Source organism: Sphaerodactylus townsendi, linkage group LG02 (genome assembly GCF_021028975.2).
Source record: "Sphaerodactylus townsendi isolate TG3544 linkage group LG02, MPM_Stown_v2.3, whole genome shotgun sequence".
NCBI lineage: Eukaryota > Metazoa > Chordata > Lepidosauria > Squamata > Sphaerodactylidae > Sphaerodactylus > Sphaerodactylus townsendi.
In genome coordinates, this window is record NC_059426.1 from 119,670,671 (window position 1) to 119,684,100 (window position 13,430).

The window sequence follows — 13,430 nt, forward strand, 5'->3', positions numbered from 1 at the left end:
GAATGTGCAGCTTAGAGAATCAGTTGAAAAGAGCCACTCATTATGGTTACACTGTTTTCTAGCCTTCATTTTAAAGGGACTGACAAACCCAATGGCATAGCAAGCCAGTAGTATTTTCTACCTGCATATACTGTGCTTGCAACAGAGCTTCATTCCCATCAATCCAGACTGATACTGACCCTTTTTGTCTTCATCAATCAAGCAGGTGAGCCAAATGCTAATTTAATATTCCTGGCTGTCCAAGCTACTGAGAGCACTTTGGCCCTGTCATAAATTGACCATCTGTTTGGCCAAAGAAGGATGTGAGGAAAGCCCAGCAGTTGTCCTCAATCTCCTGTAACCTAATAAAGATGACACAGAGTTAGTTTAAGAGAAATTTCGAATCTGTTACTTTTTGTCTAACGTTAGATATGACATATCCTAAGAGCCAGCGTATTAGTGGATTGGATTGTTGGGCTAGGACACAGGAGCCCAACTTTTAAATCCTACTGTGCCATGGGAATTTGCTTGGGTCAATCACACTGGGTGACCTTGGCCAATCACACTGTCAGCATCAACCCTGCCAAGTATTTGGATGGGAGACCTCCAAGGAATACTTGGGGCATTATTCAGAGGCAGACAATGGCAAACCAACTTCTGAATGTCTCTTGCCTTGAAAACTCCATAGGGTCACCATAAGTCAGCTGTAACTTGATGGCAAAACACACACACACACAGCATATCCTGCCTTTCAAACACCGAGAACTTGTTAATTATAGACCTGCCACTCTTACGGCAGAGAGAGATAGACTCCAAAATTCATGTCCTTATTTCAGATGATCATTTTAGTAAGCCAGGGAACAGACCAAAGGTCAATAACTCCAGTGTCCTGCTGCTGGGAAGTGGGACCACCCATCCATCATCTACCAGTCCTTCACAATTGTTCGTACTGTCGTATATTAAAGCAGAGATGTCAGTTGTTAGAATATTAGACTTGGGACTGAGAGACTCAAGTTCATATCCCTATTCGGTTGAAAAACTTGAGTTCAAATCCCTGTTCAGCCCTATGCAGCCGTGCTTGGTTACACTCAGTGGTGGGATTCTGCAGGTTCGCACCACTTCGGCAGAACTGGTTGTTGAAATGGTGCTTGTAAACAACTAGTTGTTAAATTATTTGAATCCCACCACTGGTGACACTGGACCAAAAACTCTTAGCCCAACATACATTACAGCGTTGTAGGGATAAAATGAAGGAAGGGAAAATTATGTACACTGCCATGAGCTTTTTGGAAGAAAGGTATGATGAAATGCACTAGACAGACAGACAGAAAGACAGAAGCAGACAGAACAAATAGATTGATATTACTTGCACTTAATCAAATACATGACCAGTTATATATTAATAGAACGAAATATTTTTAGTTATAAGAAACTTAATTATGGTTTGAGCACACATTATGTTTCCTAATTGGCTGCTGTACATAGAAGAAGTTGTAACATTTACCTGTAGAGGTTGCATCTTCAAATCCAGGAACAGATTAAAATTGCCTGAGTTGTGAAAAATTAGTGCATGCTGAACTGTTTTCTCAAATGGAATAAGAAAGGGTAGTGCTCCTTATCATGAACAGGCTGTGTGGCCAGTGAGGATTCCCATCTGTGACAGTTGAGAATACATTATGGTTTGTTTAGTTTTGTCCAGTTGCTGTAGTCTTGATTAGAGAAGCCAGGGCTAGGTTTCATTTCCTATTCCTCTTCAAGATGAGCAAGGAAAGTGATAAAATCATAATAGCTGATAGTTAGCTACTTTAAGGATTATATATTCTTTTGAGGGTCTTTTTTATAACCTTACCACATCACTTCCTATTAAATTAAGTTCAGTGCCTATGTTCCCCCCAAACTCTTAGGGTTTCTTTATCATGATCTGTCCTGATTTCTATTTCTTTTTATCTGTCAATACACTCCAAAGCTCCTCGAGTTGTCAGAAATTAGTCACACCAAGGAAGAGTTAGGGAAACTGAGAGGCAAGAAGGGGCTGGGGGGGGCACCGCATCATGGGATAATTTTTTTTTAATGCAGCCTCATGTACTTAGTGGAAATTTTTACTGGAAGTGACAATGGGTAGGCCTAGAGTTGCTGGAATTGCTATGGTTTTACCATAGAATTTTGGGCAATTCCTAGACCTACGCCAGAAATAACAAGCCATGGAGTTTCTGCCATTTCCAAAGCTACCCCATATCATTTCTTTTTTAAAAAAATTATTCCACTCATACTCCAAGCAGTGGCAGGAGTATTCTGGAGAAGAGACTCTTATAGCGTAGGGGTTGTTTACCCATGGTATTCAAGTCTACTAGATAGTATAACCTGTAAAAGACAGAGTCTGAATAAGTTGAGATCTTTCTTGTAGAAACCAGGAGGGAGAAAAGCTGAGGTATTTCCTCTCCTTGTTGTTAGCAGCTATATTTATAATCGCTGGAACCTTCATACGTCACTCACGTGGGCCATTCCCTTAATCAGACCAGGTCTTGCTGCTTCAGGTGTTACTTATAGATGCTGTGATGCCTTGGATCCTTTTGTGACTAGGCAGTAACCCTGAGTTATGAAAATCTTGGATCCTTAATGCACCTATTAGAATTTTAAGATGGTGGGGCATGCAAGACATCTGACTTGAATATCTTTTATAATCCCAAGCAAGTTACTGTCACTCCAGTTGCTTCGTAATCATGCTAAAACACTGGGTTTCACATGACTTTAGCAGAATGTCACCTGTTGAAGGGGTAATAGTATTATCTAACAAAGCATTATTTAGAGAATTCAGAGAACTTTTGCAGATTCACTTGCTCTGTACTATACTATCATTCTGGGTTTGTTTTTAAGTAAGAAGTTAAACTGAGAATGGCCACGTTTCATTTCTCACTGTTGTCTTTCTCTTCCTTTCCTTCTTCCCTCTCTCCCACTTGCAGAAATGGAAGATGAAAGGCAGCTTCATCCAGCACTTTGTCAGCGGCCTGTGTTTAGAAAATCAGTCCAGCAGATTAGTAACCAACATCTGCCAGTCAGATATACTGGGCCAACAGTGGGAGCTGCTCCAAGTCACATGATGGTTGCCAAGCAACCTTCTGTTGCTTTTGCATGAGACTCTGGGAATGGAAGGGGTTAGGGTGGGGAATGACATTTGATTATCTCTAAACCCTAAGTATTTTGATTGTGAACCTCAATAACCGTTTCAGTTGAAGTTTCAGTGTTTTTTGAATTCATTAATGAAGTACTCCATCATGTCAGTAATCATCACTGGAAATGGCCCATTTGTTTCCCTGTGTTCTCACTGTGCATACCACCACAGGAAAATTAACAGCAGTTCAAGCTGGAGAGTGGCACAGTCCAGTAACCAGACCGACAGTTCTTTCCTTCCATTCCTTCAAACTTGTGCTAGCCTATGGTCTTATGGAAACTTGTGCTAGTCTATGGTCTTATTGAGTTGTTGCCATTGCACAGTGACAGTAGTTAATGTGAACTGCTGATGGATTTGCTTGGCTTCACGGGGTTTCAGACATCGCCTCATTTTGCATATTTGTGTTGTACAAAATGCTTTATAGCAAAGTTTGTGCAAATAGTTGTGGGAGATACAAAATGAAAGAAGAATGAAAGAAGATAGGATTTTCACTATTTTGGCTGTGTTTCTGTGTTTTTACTATTTTGGCTGTGTTTCAATGTTTTCTTCATTGGACTAGATCGATATCATTCCTTGCAGGAATTCTATTTGAAAGGGTTGGTGATATTGCAGGAAGAAAGTGGCCACCATCCTTTGCCAGCTGTACAGTGTGGCCCATTTCCTAATCCTTGAGATTTACAGTGCATTTTTCTAAAGAAAATTACATGAAGAAGAGGTCCTTTCTCATGTTCTACACAAGTCATAATTGATGATTTATAGAAACACGTATCTTTTTTAACTTTACCATTAACAAAACAACATTCAGAAAGTTACTGCCTAAGCTGTAACAGAAATGTTACTGGAGGTTACTCTCAGGACTGACAAATCCGACATAGCTGCTGCTCAGAATGATCTATTAAAAAGTACTATCCAGAAGGCATTCTCTTGACACCAAGCTGACAGTCCTTTTGTGTTGGTGCTCTCTGAGCTAAGTGAAGAGTGTGTGAAAATTCTGAAGGGAAGATGTGACTTTCTTTGGCCTTTGCTAAAATGTGTTTGAGATTCATGAGAACGAGGAAAGCAGCTTTTTTTGCAATTATCATGATCTTCATGGTTTCTATGTGGTCAGTTATGAAATGGGTCCCTCTTTGAAGCAGTGCAGCGTTCAAGCCAAAGAACTGGCACTTAAGCCCTCTTCCTAAAAGGAATGTTTTGCCCCTCTGTGAATGCCTTTAAAAGAAGGACCAGCACCTTCTCACTCAGTCCTCTCCTCACTCCATATTTAATAGCAATTCTTTTAGTATTCTTTTCACAAAAGTCTCCCCTGGCATTTCTTTCCTATAGCTAGCTTGTTTCTGTTTTTAGCTTAGGGCTTTTTCAGTTCAGTAGGTTTTTGATTTCTAGAAATAGGTGAATCTTTGTCTGCACCTTTATTTCTTAAGCTGATTTCTTTTTCAGCCCATAACACAGCAGTTTATATTTAAAGTTTGCTGCACTTGTATGAGCAAGTTCTTGTTTTTGATGGGTGTGTCTTCTCTCTCCTTCGGATAGACTTGAGCCCTGATTGTTCGAAATTTACCAAGTAGACCAATAGACTTTAATATCATGATTCTTTACTCTACTCTGGACTGAGGCATACCGGGGTAAATGGCACCCGGAGACAAATTGTCTCTGGATGCCTCTAGGCTCCACCCCTCCCACTGCTGCTGGGTGCCCTCGACCCCACCCGTGTCACTATGACATGGGCAAGGGTGCCCAGGACTCCCCCTCCCTTCCTTCACCCCCTGCCGGCTAGACTCCCAGCCAGTAGCCTGCAGTCCCTTCTGACCTCCTCTCCAGGCAGGCCAGAAGAGACTGCAGTCACTGGCCTCAGAGACCTGCTTTTATAAGCACTGAGGTTGGAGGTGGGGCTTCAGGAGCAGGAAGTCCCACCCCTTCCTGCTCCCCAAGCCCCACTTCCTGCGGCAGATTGCTTATAAAGCGAGGTCTCCCAAACCTAGAGACTGCAGTCTCGCTAGCCTGCCGACTTCAATAACTGGGAGTCCAGCCGGAGGAAGGAGGAGGAGCCTGAACACCTAGAGCCAGGGGTAGGAACCTCGGCTCCAGATGTTCCTGGGGCTTCTAATTCCCATCAGCCCCTACCAGCATGGCCAATTGGCCATGCTGGTAGGGGCTGATGGGAATTGTAGTTCCTGAACATCTGGAGAGCCGCAGGTTCCCTACCCCTGCCCTAGACCTTGCCCATGTCCATGGTGGCATGGGATGGGGTTGAGGGTGCTTGGAGGCCTCCTTGTTTTCCCTCGCCTCTGTCCATGTGTCATCGACATGGGTGGGGTCAGGGGTTCTCGGAGACAATGAGGCCGCAGGTCTTCAAGGGCCCCATGTCGATGACACATGGATGGGGTTGAGGGTGTGCGAAAATGACGAAGCAGCAGAACTTCCTGGTCACCTGGGAGTCTGATTTTGCCCCCCCCCCCGTGACCAGAAGAGTGGAACCTGGGAACAAGGTACCCCTTGTTCCCCTTCTGTTCTGCAACCATCCACATGGTTTTTAATGTCAAGCTCAGTGTTACAGCTTGCCTCTGATCCTTCATCCTAATAAGCCACTGAGTTATTTTGCAGTTCTACCCTCCCCCCCTGCATTTGCCAGTTTCTTACAATCCCTGCCTCTGCCGCCATCCCATACTCCTCTTACTCTAACCAAGTGCCTGAGAACTTAATGCCTCCGTGCTGAGCAACTCCAAAGACCAAGGAGAAAAGAATGATAAACATTCCAGAGTGGTAAGTGGTTGAAAGTGGTGAACTCTAATCTGGAAAACTGGGTTTGATTCCCTACTCCTCCACATGAGCAGTGGACTCTTACCTGGTGAACCAGATTTGCTTCCACACTTCTGCATTCCTGCTGGGTGACCTTGGGCCAGTAACAGTTCTCTCAGAACTCTCTCAGCCCCACCTATCTCACAAGATGTCTGTTGTGGGTAGAGGCAGGTAAAGGAGTTTGTAAGCTGCCTTGGGTATTCTTACAGGAGAGAATTGGGAGCATACATCCAAATTCTTCTTCTTCCAGAGTGGCTTGGCCTTTTGAAATGGCAGAGGTTTCACTGACAGTTCATAAACTGTTCATGTCTCCTCCTCAGTCTTGGAGAAAACAAAAGGGCTGTGCCATGACTAAGAGATTTGAAAAATAAGACCAAGGCTGAAGGTTCAAGTAATATGGTGCAAGTATATACATATATATACATATACACACACACACACACACACACACACACATATATACATACATATACACACACATATATATATACACACACACACACAAACACACATATATATATATATTACTCATACATTTTATTACATATCTTTCAGTGTTCCTTCAACAAGGCTATAATTGCTACTGATCTGCTTTTATTGAAGGAACACTAAAAGAGTAACAAATTCCCTGAAGGAGCCTGTTGGTGAAACATAGGAACTTTTAGTTAAGTAATAAAATATATTTTACTTTACTTGCACCACTGGCCTTGGCGTTAGTTTTTTACTTCCATTTCATTCATAGCTATTCCAATTCCTGCACATTATATGTGGCTCTACTGATACCAACTTTGCTTCTGAGGCAGTCCCTGCCTAGCTTTAACCTTTTTTTTTCATACTATGGCCTTTTGCATATATTTGTTCTCTTCAGGTCAAGTGTACATTACCTTTGAGTCAATTTCTCAATTGCACACGATTCCCCCTCTTCAGAACTCATTGTGCCACAGATCAGAGAAGCCCCACAAAGCACATTTTCCCCCTGCTTGCACTGGAAAAGTGGAGTAGAGTGGTATGTGTTTCACTTCCGTCAGCTTTTCCATTCCTCCCCACCTTCACCTGCCTACCAGAGCAGTTCTGCTGGCATTCCCAGGTGATTGATAGGGGCCCTTTTTGTTTGTTTTTTTGTTTTTTAAATTTAAACACTTTCAATCTATATCAGGAGTGATAGATTGAAGGGATGATCTTAAAAAAAATTAAGCAAGCAGCAGACAATGACCCTAACCCAGAAGCATTCTCCTCAGGGTGCAAGCAAAATGCCAGCTGGGCTCAGAGGAAGCACCAGGGCAGCTCCTCATGTGTAAATGAGCTCCTCATGTGTAAATGGAGACCCAACTGTGAATACGCAGATGCACTGAAAACTGCAACGGCACAAAGGGCTTATTTCCCAATGACATAGTGTAGTCACCGATAAACCAGGTTTCTATGGGTGAAATGCTTTTCTCATGTTTACATTCCACTCAGTTGTCTGAGAGGACACATACATCATTTAAGAAGCTACCTCTGTGTTGACCATGGAGAGTTTCTCAATAATAGGGTGTAAAGTGGCCAATATACTAACTAGAGTGTGCCCAACTAAGAGATGAGAATAAATCTCTTAACACATTAATGGCCTACACTATCCATTTGGACAGCTAGTGAATTTCAGTGTCAAGGGCCTTCACAAGTTATTTAACTGGTTCCAGGTAAAGCTAGACATCTTTAAAGGAAAAAGGTGAAAATTCCTCACAACAGGATCAATGATGAGCTAGAACACTGGCAATCTATATGCCACGCCCTCTAGCTGAGATCTCACATAATACAACCTTTCACTCCTGCTCATATTAATATTGGTTTTTATCACCATCATCTCTCTGATGGTCTGGGTATTTCTGAAGGAATACATGAGTTCTACAAGAGCAGTGTCTACATCTCCCTTCCTGAATGGTTTAACACTACTTGAACTCTGTAATGGTGCCTCACTGGCAACTGTCTACACTTGTCTCTCACTCTACACTTGTCTCTGTCTACACTGTCCCCTTTATGTTGGAGCCAAGCTAATATTGGGCAGGCTACCAGAACTTTCCTCCAAACATATGGCACCAGCATCCACTTCTAGGTAAGTAAGCTTTCCAGTCATCCATATGAATGATTGCACAGAAACCAGAAAGAAGAAAAGCAGACTTCTTACCTCTAACTGATGCTCTTAGAATGGTAATTTACTTAGTCACACAAACAACCCTTCTTTGTTACTCTGGGTCTATTGTGTCTTGACACTAGGGAAGTTGCTTGTGGCAGTCTGAAGGAACTGAGCAAAACTTGATCCATTTCTCTTGACGGCCTGCAAATTCCATCAGAGTTCTAGAATGTCCCAAAGTGTTGGTGGAACACTTGATCTGTAGGAATGCTCAGATGGTCTCTTTAAAAACCTATAAACAGTTTCTTAGATAATACATGAGTCCTACAATTGGTCAATCAAGGCAAGTATTATCTACCTAACAGGCACCTGAGACTGTGCAGGGTATCAGGTGGAGGTTCTTCACATCGCTCACCACCTGATCCTTTTCGATAGAGATACGAGCTTGAATCTGCATGCAAAGCCTCCATCCCTGAATTACAGGTAAGCAACCTATTTTTCTTGAAAACAATTCTTATTCTGAATGGTCAATTCTAAAATAGTTGCTTGTCAATTGGGACTACAGAGTGTTATGAAATCACACCTTTAAGAGCAGCAAAGTTAAGAGAACCAGGAAACAGACTTGTTGAGATTAGTTGTGATGGAGGACTGGGCCAGGAAGATTGAACTACCTCCTTGCATGTAAACAGAGAAAAGTGAGGAGACCAACCTTCAGCCCCACTGCGTAGCTAAAAGGCCTGAGATGATGTTCCATGAGTAATGGGCAGAGGCATAGCTGCCAGGGGACAGGGTGGGGCGTCTTGCCCTGGGTGTGCGCCAGTGCATGAGTGGGGTGGTGGCAGGGTGTTCCTGGGGTGTGGCAGGGGCACAGGATGCACAGTGCCCCTGGGCGCAGTTCCCCCTCACTATGCCCCTGGTAATGGGTCTATGATGTCTTGTGATACACCCCTAGACTGCATTAGTCTTTTTTGCTACTGCACCACTCTGACTGCTCATATTCAGCTTATAGTCTACCCATACACCAAGATCTTTTTACACACAGTGTTACCCAGAAACGTATCCCCCATCCAGTAAGTGTTCTCATTTTTATTACCCAGATGTAGAAATGTGCTACCAGGATCAGATTCTAGATTAGTATCAGTAATAGGTCCTCTCATACTCCTCCAATTCTCTTCATTACAGGTGTCATGTCACCTCTTTCTGGTTTGAACGACATTGACCTGATTGCTGCAAGAGGCATTATTATCACTTTTGTTTTAGTGAATTGCTTCTCTGCAGAAGAGTAAGGGGTCTTGTCAATATTGCTTCCTTAAATTTCCACTGATGCAAGCTTGGTGGGACTCAGTCTGTGTGCTGATGCTAGCATTGTCCCAACGACACTTTGCTGTACATATGCAGAAGCAGTAATTCCAGTACTTCATGGGGCTATCGTATATCAAATGTGTTTTCTATTCATAGAATTTAAAAATATAGTTAAACGTGAGGTGCAATTAAGTCTCCCTCTTGCCTTGTAATATTTTTGAGCAAGGAAGAACAGCACAATATAACTCTGGATTGTTGATCTCTCACTCACCCAACAAGAATCTCAGTTTGATCTGGCATTCAGTAACATTTTATTCAGTGAGTGCTGAGCCTTAATTAGTGGTACTGACTTCCCAACTCTTTGGGAAGATTCCAAAACTGTTAATTGCTGTGAACTGTTTTGTTTAACTGGGGCTCACCAATCTTCATTATCTTTAAAAGCTACATTGGAGATTTCCTTCCCCCAATGCCTTATTTTTTCTTAGAGGCTTTTAGCGGGTTCTGGATTTTTCACCCCTACGATTAATGGTAGGCCAAACTGCCATTTCCTTCAAGAATGAAAATTTAGATGAAATAACAGGAGAGAGTCATGACATTCAAACTGCCATGAAAGAAAGCTCAAAGACATGAGCTTTCCCATCATGTTGTGGCCCAGTAATATTAACATCAACTTTATGGCAAAAATCACACTGAGCTTCTTTCTCTGACACCAAGGTTCAAATCTTTCCAACATATTACAGTCTGGCTGTATTTGCATTGGGACAAGAAGATGGAACTCTGCCCCACGATATCTCCAATGATGACAAACAGCCACCATGTTCTGTACATTGTACAAAGACATCAGAGGGTGCTGTTGGCCACTGTTGTATCATAATTTATTTAAACATTTTTAAAAAATCATTGGCCAACTACATCTGGAAAGGCACTAAATATGAAAACCATGAAGCTTCCTTATGCTTTGCTTTTCACCAGTAGACAATGTGCTTGAATATGCTTTGATATATCTACAACCCCACTTATAGTGACTATTGTACAAATGGAGCCTGTCATATGTAGAGATTTCCCTGAAGTCTTCTTTGCCATAAAATGTGTTACATAAAGCACTTATTCTCCACTTTGTATGCCACTTGTCTTTCTCAGTGAAGAAAAAGGGAAGACCCTCCAATGCATATGTGACATGATCAGGACCATTAAGGTGTAACAAAATTGCAGTCCTAAACTGCAGCAACTTGCATACTTATTTGCATAAGTTTAGCATATATAACTTTGATTTAATTGGTGTTCATTTCCAAATATGGGGCACAAGTTAATCTAAACTAAGTTCCCTTGAAATCATTCAATGTCTCATTCCACTGCAAATCCCTTTCCACTATTCTGTGGTATTTAGTTTGTAACTGGACAGTGCCCAACGATGCATGCATTTTTACAGATGTTAAAGCAGTGGCATTCATATAATCTGTTCTGATCTACTTTGTACCAGTTTGTATACTTGCCTTTTTTTAGGCATATGGCTAAAAATATGGATGTGAATACAACAAACCCATGTTTGTGAATGTACATGTGCAATATGTGTATTGAGCCAGGATTGGCAACAGCACCCTATCAAATTACAACCTGTGGAAAGCCTAGTTTGCTCCTATGTAATGTGTGAAATGGCCTTGAAGCAGCCATTTTGTGAATTGGGGCCCTCCATCTCCTAAGAAATCAATTAAGCTAACTTATTTTCTGGTGGACTGCAATGCTTCATTCATTCTTAGGATTTTATAGAGCCTCTTCTACTCCTGTAATTTGGTGCTCAAACAACTGTACAGGGAGTACGTCTTCAAAAAAAATCCTTGCTTGACATGGTGTGGGGGTAACTCCATGCTGCTGTTCGCCTATGCCTTACAACAGTGGTGGGATTCAAAATTTTTAGTAAATTTTAGTGGTGGGATTCAAACAGTGATGTAGTGCCAATGGGGCTGGGCGGGGCATGACGGGGGCGTAGCCAGGCATTCTGGGGCAGGGCATTCCTGGGTGGGGCTGTGGCAAGGACACAGGGTGTGTGCACCCCAGGTGCAGTTCCCCTTTGCCCCACCTCTAGATTCAAATAATGACTGTTTAAAGTATTTAAAAAGCAATATACCGAAAAGTAGTGTATTATTTCTTTTTTATATAATTATATTGATTGATTTTAAATAATAACATAAGGAGAGAAACCAAAAACTGTTTACAGTTGTTGACATATTACAAACATATCTAATTGTCTATCTCTCTCAACTTCCCAACTAAAACATCCTATATTGCCTCCCTCCTTCCCATATTTCCCTCCCTCCCTCCTTTCTACTTCCCCTTCAGATTCCTATAACTACTTTATCTATTCCACTTGAAAGAAAACTAACAGAGGGAGAGATCCAAAATCCTTAATCTAAAAGAGTAGTTTAAACTCCTCTCTTTCCAATATAAATTTCAAGGGAAAACAAAGAAAATGACAAATCTTTACCTATAATACTTTCCCCACCTTTATACCAATGAATAAAAAAAATAGAATTACTATATATTGTATTATTTCATACAGTTCATACACACGTGGAAGGGTGCCATGGGGGGCAGGGGGCCCGCAGGGGGCGCTGGGGGGAGATTTTGCATCCCACACTTGACGAGATTTGTTGTACCCAGAAACAGAGATTACCCCTTTGTCCCTAGTGGAGTTAATCATTAATAACCGGTTCTCTGAACTGAGAAAATTTTAGTAACTGGTTCTACTGAATAGGTGCAAATAGGCTGCATCCCACCTCTGCCTTACAATCATCACTGGCTGCAGCTGACTTTGGGTAATGTGAAAGATATGGTTGAGTATAAACTGCAAAGGAAAATCAAGAGCTGAACTGCACGTCACAGAAGGAATCTTAGGTAAGTAAAAGCTCCTAAAGCTCAGAACCATCCACTCTGAATCCCTCATATGTGTTGAATTGGAAAATGATTTCAAGCATATTTGTCTCTACTCTCAGTTAAGGAAATTATATCCATACCATTGAGGAGCAGCCTTTTCAACACTTGGACATTAGAGAAGTCACAAGGTAATCTTTTCCCCCATCCACTGGCGTAATGCCCATTGGGCAAGGTGGGCAGCTGCCCAGGGCATCACCTTGTGGGGGGCATCAAAATGCTGGATTCGTTTTTGGGTATTTTTAGTGGTTTTCCATTTCTGGCCTGCAGGGGGCGCAGTTTTTAGGCTATGGCACCAAAATTTCAGCCGATATCATCAGGGAGACTGTCCTTATGCTACCCCCTCAAGTTTAGGTGAGGTTTGGTTCAGGGAGTCCAAAGTTATGGACTCCCAAAGGTGGATGCCCCTATCCCCATTGTTTCCAATGGGAGCTAATAGAGGAGATGGGGGCTACAGTTTGAGGGTCCCATAGCCCCCCTTCGAACCAAACTGGCACCAAACTTGGGGGGGGGAATCACATTAGGGGCAAATCTCCTGATGAGACCCTTCGAAAGTTTTTGAGACTGGCTCCTTCAGAAATCTGCCCCAGCCTGCAACCCCCATGGACAGCAATGCAGAAAATTCAATGCAGAACAAAAGATTCTTGGGCAAATTTTGGGATGTTCTTGCAGGGAGGACATTCTTGGATGTATCATCACCAAAATTTCAGGGTATCATCTGGAGACTGTCATGATGGCACCCCCAAGGTTTGGTGCAGTTTGGTTCAGGGGGTCCAAAGTTATGGACCCTCAAAGGGTAGCTCCCATCTCCTTAGCAAAGAATGTGGGATGGGGTACCCCCTTTGCACCAATGTCCTGGTGCAAAAAAAATTTGGTTGTGGTGGAGTGGCCGCCATGGGGCGGGGGGCATCCAACTCAGGTTTTGCCCAGGGCTACAGTTTGCCCAGGGCTGCCTCGTTACGCCCCTGCCCCCATCCTGTATCTAATGCTGAATCTGGCCCAATGGGGATCAATGGAGACTGGGAATGAAACTGGGTTCGGATAAGGGTTATTCATCTGTGGACCTTGCATCCTCCAGGGTTGCAGAAAAATGAGAAAAGTAAAAAGTAAAGGAACTTGTGCAGACAACATAATGGAGCACACTCA

General features: G+C 42.6%; 1 protein-coding gene across 1 annotated transcript in view; it reads left to right on the plus strand.

The window, feature by feature from the left end:
• Window positions 1–3,870, plus strand: part of GALNT16 (polypeptide N-acetylgalactosaminyltransferase 16) — a 188,956-nt gene extending 185,086 nt beyond the window's left edge. The window contains exon 15 of the mRNA XM_048485048.1: window positions 2,940–3,870. Coding sequence (XP_048341005.1) covers window positions 2,940–3,077 — 138 coding nt within the window. The 3' untranslated portion in view covers window positions 3,078–3,870. The remainder of the gene's footprint in view (window positions 1–2,939) is intronic.
• Window positions 3,871–13,430: the final 9,560 nt, after the last annotated feature.